The 17,977-nt window shown below is 38.0% G+C and overlaps 1 protein-coding gene across 1 annotated transcript in view; it reads left to right on the plus strand.

Moving 5' to 3' along the window:
• APC (adenomatous polyposis coli) overlaps positions 1 to 17,977 on the plus strand; it is a 67,312-nt gene that overhangs the window by 29,124 nt on the left and 20,211 nt on the right. Inside the window, 4 exon segments of the mRNA XM_009321086.1 lie at positions 1,306 to 1,414; positions 3,074 to 3,187; positions 7,248 to 7,331; positions 15,935 to 16,039. Coding sequence (XP_009319361.1) covers positions 1,306 to 1,414; positions 3,074 to 3,187; positions 7,248 to 7,331; positions 15,935 to 16,039 — 412 coding nt within the window.

The following is a 17,977-nucleotide window of genomic DNA, read 5'->3' on the forward strand; positions in this document are numbered from 1 at the left end:
GTGCTGTGTTTTGGATTTAGGATGAGAACAATGTTGATAACACACTGATGTTTTAGTTGTTGCTGAGTAGTGCTTACGCTAGTCAAGGACTTTTCAGCTTCTCATGCCCTGCCAGCGAGGAGCTGGGAGGGGGCACAGCCAGGACAGCTGACCCAAACTGGCCAAAGGGCTATCCCATACCATGTGACGTCATGCTCAGTATATAAACTGGGGGAGTTAGCTGGGGGGTGAGACCGCTGCTCGGGAAGTGGGTGGGCATCAGTTGGTGGGTGGTGAGCAATTGCATTGTGCATCACTTGCTTTGTATATTCTTTTATCACCATCATCATCCTCATCGTCATTATTATTATTGTTCTTGTTATTTTCCTTTCCTTTTCTGTCCTATTAAACTGTCTTTATCTCAACTCATTAATTTTACTTTTTTTACCGATTCTCTCCCCCATCCCACTGGGGGCAGGGAGTGAGCGAATGGCTGTGTGGTGTTTAGCTGCCTGCTGGGTTAAACCATAATATATAAACGCTATATAACTATATTGATAAAATTTGCAACTATATAAATGTAGTTCATAAAGGATTGATAAAATAGTATGTAAAATCTCTAATAGATATTTTTTCGTAGTAGTCTGCCTATATTAATCTTCTTATCTTTCTCATGTACTGCTCAGGTATGCAGTATGCTTATGATATTCATTTAAAATATTTTAAACAGCTGCAAATGTATCTTGTCTTTAACATTTGACGGAAAATACTCTTCTAAAGTATTTTTAATACTTGCTTAACTTGATTTTGTGTGCTTCACCCATAGTTTTGGTATGGGTGACAAAGTTAGTATGGAGACACTGCAAAGGTAGATGAGATAATTTAATTCAGTTATGTGATTCACAGATGTATATGCTTCTGTAACATCCAGGCCTTTTCTTAAATGTAGTTTGATGCATTGTACAAAGCGTATTGTCTAAAAGAAGCAGGATACAAGTTAGCACACAACTAATTGTTTTTTGCTTTCCCAAAATGCCTCGTAGCTTTAGATTTCAAAGTAGTTTTGTAGAGAAATGTAGGTTTTTTCCTCTTTTATAGGTGTGGACCTGATACACAAGAAGCTAGTGACTTGCCTTAGCACAGAGGAGTGGACAGGTTGCTTGGCCAGGAACTGCACCCACATTCTCCAATGTGCCCTCTTAGTGCCCTCTTCAAACCTTGTTTCTCATTTAACCTTTTTTTTCCGGGTATCAATGCCTATTTCTGTACCTACATATAGTAATGAGGTCTTAATTGAGAGACATTTCCCACTTCTGTTTTTACTAGATCTCTTTTGCTTGCGGAGCTTGAGAAGGAAGAGAAAGAAAAGGACTGGTATTATGCCCAGCTTCAGAACCTGACTAAAAGGATTGATAGTCTCCCCCTCACTGAAAATGTAAGTTCCTTCAGTATGCGTGGTCATGTATCTGGTGCTATGATCTCTGTTCAGATGTTGTGTATATTTTATGAATTTGGTGACATTCTCTACTATTTTAATTTAAAACATTTTTACATTCACTTGTAATGCTAACTTAAGCTAACTTAGCCTAAATAATGCATTTTTTCATATATAATTTTACACATTAAAGTTCATACCTATCAGTATAAATGTCAGTGATAGAGAGGAGCACTGAAAAGTTGCTATGACAAATAAGTTACGTGTCAGTGTGCTGCTTTTTTAACTCTATCCCCCAAAAGGTCTTTTCTCGATCCGTTCTGTAATTTAATGGATTCTTTTAGTTTTGAGAGCAATATTAGCCTAAGAGAATTTACACAGGAGCTCTTAATTCCTAACAGCAAGTAAAGTGGTGCTATAGCTTATGCAGGTATTGTTGCTCCAAGCTTTTACCTTGGCATCTCCAAACTATTTATAGTCAAGTCACCATTATCTGGGATAATGAAGATGTCTGATATCCCAGATAATACAAATTTTCCTGTTGTCAGACCCCAGCAGCTTGGATATATTTGCAGTCCATTCCTTCACACATACAGTGTTGGGTAGACCTGGTTGCCCATCTTTACAGAGTCATACCTGATCAAGAATCAGTCAGCCTCCTGGAAATGGAAATAGACAATGGAAACACTTCCGTGGCTGGGGTGAAGCAGCTGGACTTCAATAAATCTAACACTGAGTCATGGCTGAGCTTATCAGAACACCAGAAGCAGGGGGAGGAGGTCTGAAAAGGATCTCAAGGAAGTGCAACCCATTCCCAAAGGCACTGTCAGCTGTATCTGTGTCACTCTGTTGTAGCTTTTAAGATTGTCTCCCCAGTTTCATAGGTAATCAATTAACTTAGCTCTTCTTATGATTAGAATGTCTTACTTTAACATATACACTAAATCTCTTTTGTGGTAATTTATATCCATTACTACTTACTCCAGCCATGATAGAATGACAGATCCCATTCTTTTTAGTAGCATTTTACATATTTGTAGATGATTATCTCTTTTTGACTCTCTGAATTGACCTTGGTAAAGTCTTCTGGGGGGACTGCTCTTGGAGACTCATTTATTTGCAAACTGAGTAATTGTCCAAAACCAGTGAAGTGCTTTGCTCCTGCCTTGAAAAATCTATCAGTTGCAATGCCTTCCCTTAAGCTGTGTTGTTGTTCATGAATTGAACACTTTTGCTTTTTTCACAGGATAGATAAGAATAGGGTAGATAGCAGTAGTATGAATACCATCACTACGCGCAGTAGTCTGATACCTCTGAATATTTTTGAAAATACTGATTCAGATGGCACGCATAACAATTTTGTTGGTATGCTGACATACGTTAGTAGCCAGATGTTCCAGGCTTGTAATGAATTGTACTGTCTCAATGTTTATATATTACATCTAGTCATTTGACAAAACTTGCAGGTAGGCTGTTAGTTGAACAACTTTATGTGTTCTTGTTTTTAATAATGCAGTCATATTTTAAGGATCTATTATTAAGTTTTGTTTGTTTATGAAATTTAATGTGAAAAAGTAATTGTTCTGCTTTGGTCCAGAGAAATACATAGTTTACATAAACGTTATTTACTAAAATGCCTTCTCTGTACTTCAATTTCAGTTCTCCTTGCAAACAGATATGACCAGAAGGCAGCTGGAGTATGAGGCAAGGCAGATCAGAGCTGCAATGGAAGAACAACTAGGTACTTGTCAGGACATGGAGAAGCGAGCACAGGTATTGTTTGTCTTTCCTTATTAGAAGGAATGGAAAAAAGTTTCCTGCATTTTTATTAAATTATTGGTAGTTGTATCTTTAAACTGTGTGTAAACACAGTGATACCTTAGAGGATTTAGTTAGCCTTTCAAATACAAAAGTAGGAATCAGAACATAGGAAATAACTACTCAGCAAGAAGTACCCTCCTCTGCCTGTTTAAAAGACGACTTGTGAGTAGGCAGAAGTAGACAGTTTCTTCAAAAGAAAATATTTTTTATGATTATTTGCTTATAATTTATTACCATTTTAGCTTCAAACTAACATTATTGCAACTGCTTTATTTTGCATCTGTCATGCTGGTTTTTTTCATGCTTTAAAGTTTAGAATAAAATCCAGCTATCATAAAATATCATTAAATTTCCTTAACCAGAAACCACGTATCAATCTTTGTAAACAAGGTATTCAAGTAAAATGTCATTCACATACATATCTGGAAGTTGTTTGCTCTCACCAAGCGTTGTTTTGCATTCATGATGAGGACGTACAATTCTGTATGCAAATCATGTTACACACGTTTGGAAGTATAACTCAGAATGTAATTGTGTGGAACCTGTAAATGGAATAATCAGTTGCGTGCTCATTATAAAAACTATTCCCCCACAGTAGTAGAATGACAATTTGAATTCTTTATTACCATTTATTTCCAGAGATGTTAAATAACCAGCTTGGTAGGATAATCTGGGTTTTTTTATGGTGAATGTTACAAAAATAATTCCTTTCAATAGAAATGTTTAATTACTAACAAAATTAATTAGAAATGTTTCGTAATTAGAAAAGCTGCTTTAAATTTTGAAGTGAGTAATTTAGTAGGACTTTTCAGAAAATTCATATGGTTGTAAGTATTTAGCAAAACAGATATCCTGCAATTGTCAGGTATGTACATAAAAGCTGTGTAAGGATTTGTCTGTACAGAGGTACTTGGACAGACCCAAGTTTAATCTGCTTGGATAATAACTGGCTCTGATCTGGAAGCCGTATGTGTTACTGACATTTATCAGCAGTGGTGATGCCCTGCACAAATTCAGATGTGCAACTTGCGTCAGCCAGTCCTGAGTGAAGGCAGAGCAGACTCAGGGTTGACTGCAGATGCCTGGTTAGCCCTGTTGCAGAAGAAAGCGTTAGGACATTGACGCTAGAACTTCTGGGAAAGTTCTCTTGCTGCTAACAAGCTTAAGCTAGAGTAAGGTGAAGTAAGCGAAATGGGTAGGGCAGGCTGCTGGCAAAATTCTAAATGCACTCAGGTAGAGAATAAATGATTTTTTTTCAGAGAAACAATTTCACTGTAGTTATATCACTATGAAAGTTGTCCCTAAAATAGCTTCTTCCCTGCTTGTTCTTTTTTAATTTTGTGTGGGGAAAAAATGCTACCAAGAAGATGTTGAAATATTTTATGGTTTTCTGAATTAGTGTTTGCCCATGGGTTTGTCACAGCTGTTTTATTCTCTCTATATATGTGTATAACATTTACATACTTACAGAAATTACAGTGTCTGTTGTGATTATATAAAGATTATAAAATAGAAAGTAACTACTTCTTCATGTGCTTGAATTTGGTAATTCCCCTTGGTTTCATTTTACCAAGGTCAGGTGCCAAAACAGTGTAGAAGTTAATTGGTGTACAAATTCATAAAAGCAAATTCTGGATTATTTTACTGTGAAGTTTAAATGTGCAAACTGAACCATTCATATTTGGCAAGTATGCAAAACTTTCTGGTTTTTCAACTTTCTTTCTGCTCTGTATTTTCCTTCCACCCTAACTGATTGTGACACACAATACAATGCAAAATGTAAATTGAAGGGAGAGAACGGTTCAGCTATATAAAGGCTGGCATTGCAGATATCTCTGTATTAAGAGTCCCAAAGATTTATTCTGTGAGAGAACCGATAACCTGCTGTTGCCCAAGTAATTGATACACTAGCCACCCTTTCTCATGGACCTTAAAATAATGTTCATCTCCCTCTTTCATGTCATGATTGGGCTTTGTTTCCTTTAACTTCCTCTTTCTGAAGCAAGTTAGCTCACAGCAACTCACTGTTCATGTTATCTTTTATGAAGATTGTATATTAGCACATGCCCAACAGTTATTCAGCAAGATGCATTGGAAGACTGTGAGCAATTTATTTTAGCTTGTTTAATTATTTACACTAACTTGTACTATACCCTGAAGTTTATAACTTCATGTAGTAGTTCTTACTTGAAAAAAAACAAAAAAACATACTTATCCATGTTTTATTTTGACTATTCAAAAGTTGTAGCCTATATACTTAGTAATAAGTAGAAGCAAACTTTTAATTTCTGTAAAATACAAAAATTCCAATTCCAAGACTGAAATCATGTTCACATAGAATTTATTTTTCCTTCATGCCACAAGAAGAAGGATCTCTTTTTTTTTTTTTTTTTTTTTAGGTTTAGAGTTACTTAAAATCTCACAAGAAATGCTCATTCTTATAAGAATTTATCCCAAGTTCCTTAAAAGTTTGCTAAAACAGCAGACCACTAAAGATACAAGAAAATTTGGATCCTGGAGCCTTGCATAGATGAAGATTTCAGCACTGTTAGATTCATACAGTGGTCTTGTTTGTAAATGTAGACCAAGCCATTAATAATTTTGTCTATTATGTGTATTTTATTTTGAAAAAACTCAAAAAATCAACCTTTTTAAAACAAAATAATATTCCTTATTTTTACTTTCTAGAAAGTGACTCTTTTTCTATCACTGTGAATATGGAGGAATTTTTTTTTGTTAGAAGTCTTACCGTAGCAGTGACATCCAAATAATTTGTAACTTTAAGTGTTACTTTATCCAACAATTTTATGTTAATAAAGGTGATGAGTAAATATAACAATGAATGGGAATATACTATGAACAAATAGGAATAAAAAGTGATGTTCATATCAGTACTTAAAGGGGGCTTATAGAAAAGTTGGCGGCAAACTTTTTGTCAGGGCCTGTTGTGACAGGACAAGGGGGAATGGCTTTAAACTAAAGGGGAGTAGATCTAGACTAGATATAAGGAAGAAATTTTTTACGCTGAGGGTGGTGAAACACTGGCACAGGTTGCCCAGAGAGGTGGTGGATGCCCCATCCCTGGAAACATTCAAGGTCAGGTTGGACGGGGCTCTGGGCAACCTGATCTAGTTGAAGATGTCCCTGCCCACGGCAGGGGGGTTGGACTAGATGACCTTTAGAGGTCCCTTCCAGGTTAAACTATTCTATGATTCTATGTTTCTTTTATAGGTTCTAAAGTTAAAACCATTCCTGGTGCTTGTTAGGTTGTGTGTCTCTGTTTCTGCATGTTTGCCATTAGACATATATATATTTATATGTATCCTGTAATGTTTGGGTTTTTTTAACATTCCCTTTACTAACCACAGAATCGTTGCAGTGGGAAATGAGTAGCAATATGGCTGTAAAAGACTCTGATTCAGAGATGTAAATAAAATCCCAGACAAACCAAGGAAGCAGTATGTAGTTTTCTCGTACTTAGCCTGTTAAATTCTTTGAGATTTGTAGGAGCAGAAAATATTCAGAGGCTGTGCATAAGCAAAACTCCCAAATCATTATAGTAACTGAATATAATAGAAGTCATTCAGGATTTCATACCTTCAAAACACTCTGCAAATATAAATCTCTCTCAAATCTCTGTAAGGCAAATAGAATTCTAACATTTGAGATGAAAGTCAAATAATTTGCTAAAGATCTGCACAGTCAGTTTCAGAAACAAGAAAATTGTGCAAGTTAACCGGAGCATTTTTCTGTACCTGAATGTGTACTGTGTGACAACCTATTATATCCAAACGAGTATCAGTTTTATTAAAAACCCAACTACTCAGTATGTTTTGAATGTTTGCAATCATGTCTGTGTTTTATTGTGAAGAACACTTGTATTACCACATGAATGAAGTAGTTTTGTTTTGTAGTCAGCTGTATTTCCAGAGAACTCTTCATATTGTCATTCTATACAGTAAGTAAAAGGAGTTTTTGAACAAAATCAAACATGAAAATGCATTCATTTCAGGCAAGGGTGGCGAGAATTCAACAAATAGAGAAGGACATTCTTCGTATACGACAGCTCCTGCAATCACAAGCAGCTGAAGCAGAGGTTAGTGAGCAATTACTTGCCTTCTTTTGATTATGGTGTGTATCTTTTTGTAAAAACCACCAAATTATTTTAATGAAGTAGTAGGCAGGATTATTTCCATCAGCTAGTGATGTCGCAGTTAATCAACTAGTCAATATACGTAGGCTGTTACTTGCTCTCTTACTAGTGAACTGAGGGTAGAATACTTGGATTAGTCTTCATACTACTATTGAACTTTAATCTTTAATGATATATCAGTTAAAAGTTTAACTTGAAATTTCAGTAAAAATGCCAAAGTGCAATGTATTATAAAGGCTGAGTCTTGGTTTTAGCAAATAATTACAACAATCAGTTGTACATACCTTTCTAAATATGAATCTCTGATAAGCACCTTCATGGTTTGCTTATCTTTTGAGGGAGATAACGTTAAAAAAAGGGTGAATACAGCTGCTGTCAGACTTCAATATAGAAGCCTGGCATGTTTTTAGTGTTTAAGTATTGGGTTCTATATTAAGAAATACAAGATCATGTTTCCTGTAAATTATGAAGTCCATAGTAGTAATTGCCATTAGCAAAACCTGCTCTCATAGTGGAAGTTCACTTACAAGGTCAACTCCATTTCTTGTACTGGTAAATTAAATATAAATTGTATGTTGGACCTGAATATTTTATGGTTTGTCTCCACCCAAAATAACTAATGTGAAAGCTCAGAGCTGCATTTGGATTACTAAGGGATATATATTTTTCCATTTTGAAAATAATGGTTTCATAATTCCAGGATTTGGGGGAAAATCTGGTTTTATAAGTGAAGCAGACAGTAGTGTGTATAACTAAAGTTGCCTGGTGTTTTGACATATTAGCCAATCCAGGTGTTTATACGCATTGATGAGATGCCCCTGAGCCTTCTCTTCTCCAGGCTGAACAGTCCCAGCTCACTCAGCCTCTCTGCATATGAGAGATGCTCCAGTCCCTTAAGCACCATTGTGGCCCTGCACAGGCCTTGCTCCAGTAAGTCCATATCCTTATTGTACTGGGGAGGCCTGAATGGGACACAGTACTCCAGATGCAGCCTCACCAGCTGTGTGGAGAGGAAGGATCACCTCCCTCAACCAGCAGGCAACACACTTCTTAATGCAGCCCAGGATACTGTTGGACTTTTTGCCAAAAGAGTCCATTGCTAGCACGTTCAACTTGTCCATCAGGACCTCCAGGTCCTGTTCTGCCGAGCTGCTTTACAGTTGGGCAGCCCCCAGCCTGTACTGGTGCCTGGGGTTGTTCCTCCCCAGGTGCAGGACTTTGCACTTCCCCTTGTTGAACTGCATGAGGTTCCTGTCAGCCCATTTCTCCAACCTGTCCAGGTCCCTCTGAAAGGCGACTGAACCATCTGGTGTATCAGCTTCTCCTCCCAGTTTTCTGTCATCTGCAAACTTGGTGAGGGTGCACTGTGTCCCAGCATCCAGGTCATTAATGAAGATGTTGAACAGTACTGGTCCCAGTATTGACCCCTGGGGTATATCACTAGTGACTTGCCTCCCACTGTACTCTGTGCCACTGATCACAACCCTCTGGTGCCCAGCTGTTCCGCCAGTTTTCAATCCACATCACTGTCCACTTATCTAACCCATACATTGTCAGCTTGTCTGTGATGATGTTATGGGAGACAGTGTCTGAAGGCTTACTAAAGTTTATGTAAACTAATATCAGCTGCTCTTCCCACACCCACCAAGCTAGTCACCTCATTGTAGAAGGGTCCCCTTTGTAAAACCCTGCTGACTTCTCTCAGTCACCTTCTTGTCTTTCATGTGTTCAGGAATGCTCTCCAGGAGGATTTCCTCCATGACCTTCAATCAGCAGGCACTGAGGTGAGGCTGACTAGCCTGTAGTTCTCTCGATCTTCCTTCTTGCTATTCTTGAGGATAGTGACATTTGCTCTTCTCCAGTCTTAAGGAACCTCTCCCTGCTGCCATGACCTCGCAAGAGTGGCCTCGCAATGACATCATCCCTCAGTGCTCATGGGTGCAACCCATGAGGCCATTAGGACTTAAGTGTGTCTGGTTTGTTTAAGTTCTCCCTAACCTGGTCCTCCCCACCAGGTCTTCCCAGCAAGTAAGTCTTCCTTGCTCCAGACTTTGGTCTCAGGGACCTGGATTCCCGAAGGGTGGTTTTACTGGTAAAGACTGTGGCAAAGAAGGCATTTAGTACCTTGGCCTTTTCTGTGTCCTATGTCACCAGGTCCCCTTCTCCATTCAGCAGAAGGCCAACATTTTCCCTGTCTTCCTTTTGCTGTTTACATATTTGTAGAGTCCTTTCTTGTTGCCCTTCACATCCCTGCAGGAGGACAGCAACTCTTTACTCCTGGGTCATCTGACTCCACTTCTGCCTCTTGCACGCTTCCTTTTAATGACAAAGTTCAGTTAGGAGCTTCTTGCTCATCCATACAAGCCTCCTGCTGCCCTTGCTTTGTTTCCTACTTGTTGGGATGGACCTTTATTGAGCTTGGAGGACGTGATCTTTGGGTATCAGCTAGCTGTCATGGACCCCCCTTCTCTGCAGGGCTGTATCCCATGGGATTCTTCCAAGCAGATACCTCAAGAGGTATTTGCTCTCCTGCAATGCAGGTCTGTGGTCCTGGTTTTTGCCCTTCTCCCTCCTCTTAGGATCCTGAACCCTACCATCTCATGGTCACTCCAGCCAACGCTGCTTCTAACTTTCATGTCTTTGACCAGTTCTTCCTTTTTTGTAAGTATCAGCTCCAGCACAGTACCTCTCTTTGTTGGCTTTTCGATCACTTGTGTCAGGAAATTGTCATCAGAGCACTCAAGAAATCTCCTAGAATGTTTCATCCTGCTGTGGCCCCTTCAGCAGATACCAGTGTGGTTAAAGTTCCCCATGAGGGCCAGGGCCTGTATACATGAGGCTTCCTCCAGCTGTTTGGAAAAGGTCTCATCTGTTTCTTTTTCCTGATCAGGAAGTCTTTAGCAGGTGTCCCCTACAACAGCACCCATGTTGGTCGGCCTGCTAATCTTCACTCATAAGCTCTTGACTGACTCCTGACTCATCCCCAGGCAGAGCTCTGTGCACTCTAGCTGCTTTCTTGCATAAAGGACGACTCCCCCTCCTCGCCTTAGAATCATAGAATCATTTAGGTGGGAAAAGATCTTTTAAGATCATCGACTCCAACCGTTAACCTAACACTGCCGAGTCCCACTAAACCATGTCCCTAAGCACCTCATCTACCCGTCTTTTAAATACTTCCAGGGATGGTGACTGAACCACTTCCCTGGGCAGCCTGTTCCAGTGCTTGATAACCCTTTCGGTGAAGAAATTTTTCCTCATACCCAATCTAAACCACCCCTGGTGCAACTTGAGGCCATTTCCTCTCATTCTATCACTTGTTACATGGGAAAAGAGACCGACACCTACCTCGCTACAACCTCCTTTCAGGTAGAGAGCCATAAGGTCTCCCCTGAGGCTTCCCAGCCTGTCCTTCCTAAAATGTCTGTATTTCTCAATTGCAGCCTTCCAGCCATATGAGCTATTCCACCTCGTCTCCATGATCCTAATGAGGTTATAGCCCCATGACTGCACTCACTTTAACTCCCCGTGTGTTCCCCATGCAGTGTGCATTAGTGTAGAGGCATGCCAGAGAGGGACCCAAGTGTGCCGATTCCCCAGCACAGGCTTGAGAGCTTTCCCCACAAGGCTGTTCTTCTGCACCTCCTTCCTTACATGCCTATGCTCAAGGGGATTACAGTTCATCTCAGTTGTGTGGATTGCCCTTGCGTTCCCATCAGCCAGGGCCCTTGCCTTGCCTGCCCTGTCCCCAGCTTCCTTCCTTGTTTGCTGCGGAATTGCTCTGTGCCCTGTCGTTTCTAGTTCAAAGATTTCTCTACCTGCTTGGCCAGCCTCTCAACAGATACTTTTGCCCCATTTTGTCAGACAGATCCTGTCGCCAGAGTGTTTGTCTCTTAGTGTGGTAAAAAAAACCACACTGTATTTTGGACTCACTTAAGCTCAAGGACTCAAACAGCATTGAGATGCAACTACAGAATTAAATAAGTTTTTGTCTTAGTTCTTCACTCCTTTCACCAGATTATTTGGCTGCTAAGTATGTGGATATTCTACATCAAAATTTTGTTGTGGTGTGTCTTATCCGTAAAGTGTCTGGATGTCTGGTTGTATAGTTACATGTTTTAGGACAGAGTTACCAGGGTTCTGGTGGTAAAGGAGGCATTCATGACACATTTATTAATACTTTATAGTGTGTGTTAATCATTTCCAAAGGATGGCCATCTCCTATGGAAAACAGCTGGATCTAGTTCTGAAATTGCCTGGTGGCAAGGAGGAAGGTAGTAGCAGTCAAACTGCAGAGTCCATGTAACTGAAAAATATAAACGTGAGGCACTTACTGTATTTTTATACTGTGCCTGATACAGTGATACCCAAATAGAATGTGCTCCTTATGTTTATAAAGATTTAGTAACAACAATAATAAATACCATAGCTTGTCTACTGATATAGTTGGCCCCTGTGGTGATGCCAATCACTGTGGAATCCCAGTACAATATATCTTCTAGAATAAGACCAAATATAATACTGCACAGTAAAAAAAGCTTTTGGAAATCAGAGGGCAGAGAAAATTTTGGCTCACATTTTAGTACATTTTTGAGGTTTGGCAAATTACTAAGTCTTGTAAATGCTACTAGAAAAAGTTGAAGTAATTCACCTGCAAGTGATGGTACCTTCAAATTTCGTGAGACTTCTATTAGATATTTTGCAATATTTTCATAATAAGGTTTGAAATCCACTGTAGAGTTAGACACCTCCAAAGAGAATTTTTGGCTGTCAGGTACAAATCTGAAATTATTTAAAATAAAAAAGCAAATTCTTGGCAAGTGTTTAATATGGAGTTTTCAGTTTGTTATAGTGGTACAGGCATTTCTTTCATAGTATCTGTCTTTTGAAATATGTGAAGTATTTCCATTGGGCAGTGTTGCTGTAGATAAAATGTAAAGGATTTACTCTGTACAGAGATTATGCTCATTAAGCTTTAAACTGTGATGGACAGGAGTTCTCTCAGGAATTTGACTCACTAGACTTTCTTTTTTCTTTGACTCAACTGTAGCAAAATTGTTTCAATCTTACCGTTTCTTACATTTGTTTGTTGCGTTGTTCTTTGTCTTTCCGTCTTACTTACACCTGTATGTGTGTTGTGTTTAATAATGAAGTAATGGCAAAATAAATGTTTTCTGGTATCTAGAAAATAATAGTGTATCTGTAGTTTTCAATACACAGAAAATAATAGGGTAGTTGAATATTGGGGAAAAAACAGTGGTTTATGTGTGGAAAAGTCTTCTGTCCTAATAAATACACAAGGGACTGCTTTGGCAACTCACGTTGACAAAGTATTCGGTAAAATTATTTGTAATTAGTTGTCTTAGTAAAAATGATCAAGGTCTACTATGCTTGCAAATGTCATAAAATAGCTAGAGATTTGTCATTTTCCTGCTAGTAAATACAGGGAAATGAATAATTGACAGGTTATTGTTGACTTCAGAAGCACTTAAAAAATAGTGGCAAACGAGATGGAGGGAGCGGCGCTCTCTTCCTGTAATAGGCACGTGCGGATTTCCACCATTTTGCTGCAGGAGCAAACAAGCATACTGCGTTAAAGTGACTTTTGTATTCTGATGCCAGAATTCAGAAATGGCAGAGGGCTATAAACCCAGCTTATGCCTCTTCAAAAATCATGCTTCAAAATAGGTGGTGCTGTTTAACCCAGGGGACCTGTGTGCCATTCTCGAGCTGCTGTACCTCATGTAGAGGTGACGGAGTCTGCTGCTGTTTATGTGCACAGGTTCTTTGCTGATGTGGTTGGTAGTTTATATGTTTTCATCCAGAGGTCCTACGTTCAGTGTTAAAAGGTAATGCGAAGAGAGGGCATACTTGCAGTGGTTATACTGTCTTTATAACCACTAATCCACAGTCTGTCAGATGAATACTAACTGATTTACAGAAATGCTATATCTATACAAAAATATATTTTAATTATCCGTATGTGCGTGCGGATACTTATTTTTATATTTTCTATACTATGCATATATAATAAATACATGCTGGTACTTATATATTAATACATCTATAATCGGTATCTTTATATTTATATAAAGAATCTGTTTTCAGTACATATCTGCTATCTGCAGCCTCTGTTATTGTTAACTCCTTTGGGCCAGTCTGCATGAAGAGAACAGCTTCTCACTTCAAATTACTTCAGTAGCTGAAGTGGTAGAAACTCTTCGCTGTGAACTTGTAGATTTGACATTCAAGTCCAGCTGATGACTTATGTGACACTGATGTGTGTGCATGTTTCTACATGTTGTGAGTGCATACTGCATTTAAAGCCCTGCTAGTAACTTAAAAGTTGCCTTATAATTATAAATTAATTTGGGGTGTGATGTTGACTACTTTTTGTAGTGGCATATTTTTCAAAGCGCTTGAGGGGACAGGAAGCCACATCATTCATAAACAGCATGTAGCAAACAAAATGTGTATCAATAGGAGGAGGACAGAGAGTGCTGAGGAGAGCAGAAACTTTTCTTGTCAGAGAATGAAATATCTGCATGTTTGTGCTCTAGATGAATCAAAACTATTTAATAGATACACCATCATCACCGCCCCAAAAAAATTGCCCCAAACCCAGGAGCATTCTTGGAAGAGTAGCATTATTCCCCCTCAGGTGACCCAGTGGGTCAGAATCTGGCTGATGAACAGTCAGCTTTTCACCTCTAGGTATGTTGAATACTACTTTCTTCATGGGATTGAAAATTACTGTCACCTAATGCCTGGAAAATTCTGTCCTAAGTTATACTGGAGGCTTAGATCTAGATTTTGTCAAACTCATCGTTACACTTTATTCAAGATTGAAAGTACTGTGAGACAGGGGTTCAGCATATAATACATTGTACCGTATTCAGCATGTAGTACAGCAAGGGTCTTGACTGGGTCCCCAGTCTTGTATTGGGAACCAAAATTTCTTTAGTCATTGTGTGAGCATCAATAACAATGTCATTTCATACACAATGACAGAGATGGTGACTTTTAGAATTACAGCTCAGATTTGAAAGAATAGTAACACTGTGTCTCTTAAAATATTTTGTGAGTTTTGCTTTGTGGGTTACTCATTTTGCGTAACTAACACATAATGTTAAGAAAAATGTTACCCATCATTATTTTCAATTTTCTCATGTTATTACTTTGTCTAAGACTACTGTGTTCTTTGGCATATCTTATTGCTTTAGTTAAACTGTATAGATTTCATTTAAGTGGATCCCTAAATCATCACTTCACATGTATTTAGTTAATTACTGGTTTCTGAAATTCTGTTGAATGCTAAATATGTTCTGGGATTGAGACTTAATGTCTTTGTGTGAACAAAATGGAGCTAGTATGCCAGTGATACTGTATGAGTTTGATCACCAGGTAACTAAAGAAGTTTCAATGTATGTACATTGAAGTGAAGTATGTTTCTGCTAAAAGTTAAAGAGAAATTTCCATAAAGCAAGATGATGCAGACTATGCTATCATAGGCTGTACTGCTCAAGAATGTTGTAGAGCCACATAGAAACTGAATTTAATATACCAGGTGTAGTTAAATTAATTGAGAGGGATACAAGAGCGTTGTCTGTTAAGGTAGTAGCCTCTGAGTCTGAAAAGTGAGGTTTGGCATTAAAACTAGTACTGTGAGAATAATCATCCTTCGGAGGTACGGTGATACCTTTTCAACTCCAGACTTAAAGCCACTTCTAAGGACAGGATTATTTATGTCTTTCTGAAAATCTGAAACATTTTAAACACACTAGTAGGTAATGTTGGATACTTCACACTTCATAACTGCTCAGTTATTCTATTTGCTTTATTAAGAAACTGTATTTAAAGGCCAGATTTTCATGTTGATCTTATGATCCCTGTCAGTGGCACAGACACCAGTTTAATTTTAATGTAGTTGTATAGGAAATTTGGTCTCCTGAAGGAACTGAAACATGTCTGTACCAGCTTGCCAGATCAGTTGAATTTATTTTGATAAAACATGATTAGGTGGATCAGTATCAGGTTATATAAATTTTATTTGCATCAAAGTGGTTATTCCTGCACTGTTTGTCCTTAAAATTTAGAAGGATTCTTACAGTACAGATGTCCTTCTGTTCACACAGAAATTATTCGTCTTTGAAGGCAAAGCTTAATTGAACTATGCTAGCTGTAGTCTCCAGTAAATACACAGATCATGGGACAGTGCAGAGAAGGCAGTTGTTTGCTCCAATTCTATTACGTTTCTGATAGCGATGTGAGCACAGCTGGTGGAAAACGGTGTTTCTGTGTCTCACAGCAAATCCTTTGTCTTGCAGGGCTATAATCCTCAGAGGACATGCTTCACTTTCATCTTGCAGTTTTTCCTGAAGACACTCAGTCTCAGCTGTTAATTATTGAGGCTAAGGGTTATGATGTACAAAGTACTGTTCAATGGCTTTGTGAGGATGCGGCATTGATGCATTCACAGTCTAGAGAGCTTTGAATGGTAAAGCGTACTTCATTTCTGTGTGTAATTTCATAAACTCTTATATTAACAGCGAGCACCTCAAAGCAAGCATGATGCAGGTTCCCATGATACAGAAAGGCAGAATGAAGGTCAAGGAGCAGCAGAAATCAGCATGGCAACTGGCAGTACTGGTCAGGTAAATTGATTATTTTGTTTGTTGATAGTATAATTAAATACTCAAAATGTACAATGCTTATATATTGGTATATACCTTACAGTGTTTGTATGCCTGCTCATTTTAAAAAGATGTGTGTTTTTCTTCTTTCCATCTATATGTGAGAAATTTATTGTATTTATTGGAAGGAAATGTTTTAATAAGGTGAAGTATAAATATTTGATGATGCAGGGAGCATTTTTGTTTCGTTTAAATGATTAATGAGCATAATGCTATGAAGGAGATAAAAACGACGACAGAAAATGTATTTTATTGTAGGTGAACTGAAATACTAGACGTATGATTTAATTATGGAAGATTGTTCAAATTTTCACTTTAGAAATTATCACTGAAATACCAGTCATTTTTAAAAAAGGAGAACCAAATGGCAGGTTTATCATTAATGTTTCTTTAATACTGTTTTAGATAAAGCTTTGAAACAGTAGTGTCAGTGAGGTAATCTCCTGGAAGTGGGCTGCAGGGTTATTTAAATGCTTCTAAATAATCTTTCATTGCTGGTCCTTTTATTAGTGAAATACATCAGTGGAATATTTTGAGGGGTACATTAAATTCTTGACTTGTCTTTTAAAACCCATATTTATCAAAATTTATGACTTCTCTGTCTAAAAATACTTCGATTTATTTACCATGTGCTAATGATCATTCCCTTCATGATTTCCAACTGCAGCTGAGGCATTCCCACTAGTAATTTGGGTTCTTAAAACTTCACACTACAAATTTAATAGCTGAATTCATATGCAAAATATTTTTGCTACTCCAGGGAAGTAGAATTATTTAAATCCTTCTGAAAGTGTCTTGTACAAGAAGATTTATCAGGAAGAATTGTGGTTTGGCTAGAACTATTTCACTTGATTAAACATTAAGCACAGCCCATAATTTTGCTTTTGAAATATGTTTGATCACCATTTGGAATTAAGTTCTATCAGCCATATCTGAGCAATTGCTTGAGGCTCTGACTCTAATTCTTATGACAGCTTTATTGTTTGGGAAAAAAATAGTTTGGTGCTGTTTTGGGGCTGAAAGTATAATGTATTTAAATAATTGATGCATTGTGGCTGTATCATCCATCTTCAGTGTATGAATCAGGAGGTAATCTGGCCAACAGATACTTTACAGGGAAGGAAGGAAGAAGGGATTGTCAGGTCTTGGCAGACTTATGCAAGTGAGAGATTCATTCATATTTCATTTGAGGTCTTCTGTTGAGGATTTGTGCAATTTTGAACTTCGCCTCATAAAAATGTGTAAAACATGCATATTCCTTCCTCCTGGAGGTGGATGGATCCAGGGCATTGAATCCGTGTTAAAAGAGGCATCTGGGGATTATTTACTTTCAGTGCAAGTCCAGACAGAGGAGGTGTAATGGACTGGGCATAACATTTATTTCTGATAAACCAGCTCAATATACTTTGAGCAACCACTATCCAATTGAGTGCAAAAAAAATTTTAAACCAAATCATTTGGTTCTAATTCGTTTTGTAGTCATATAATCAGTGTTAATTGAAACACTGCCAGTTGAATCCAGGATTTTTCAGGATTCAGTTATGTCCTTTTCTGCACCATCTTTCAGCTTTCTTCTCTTTTCCATTACACTCACTATCCTGCTGCTGAAGTAAAATTTTTTTCATACCTTTGTTTTGCAAGTTTTATAAAGGTATTCAATGAGATTGTCTATTTTGTTCAGAAAATGTGCCACAAAATAGGGAAAATTGCCTAATTAACAGAGTTAATAGCAAGCATAGTAAAACAATGAGTGAAAGACAGTAAAGTATAAAAGGAAAAAACACGAAGTAGACAGGTAGAAGATTTTGAAAGAGAAGGTTCTACATAAGAAGGGTGCACATAACATCTCCTTGTCATTTCCCATTTTCTCAGATGAACGGCTGCACACCTTACACTAGT

The sequence above is a fragment of the Pygoscelis adeliae genome, unplaced genomic scaffold, assembly GCF_000699105.1.
Source record: "Pygoscelis adeliae isolate BGI_AS28 unplaced genomic scaffold, ASM69910v1 Scaffold83, whole genome shotgun sequence".
In the NCBI taxonomy this organism is placed as follows: Eukaryota; Metazoa; Chordata; class Aves; order Sphenisciformes; family Spheniscidae; genus Pygoscelis; species Pygoscelis adeliae.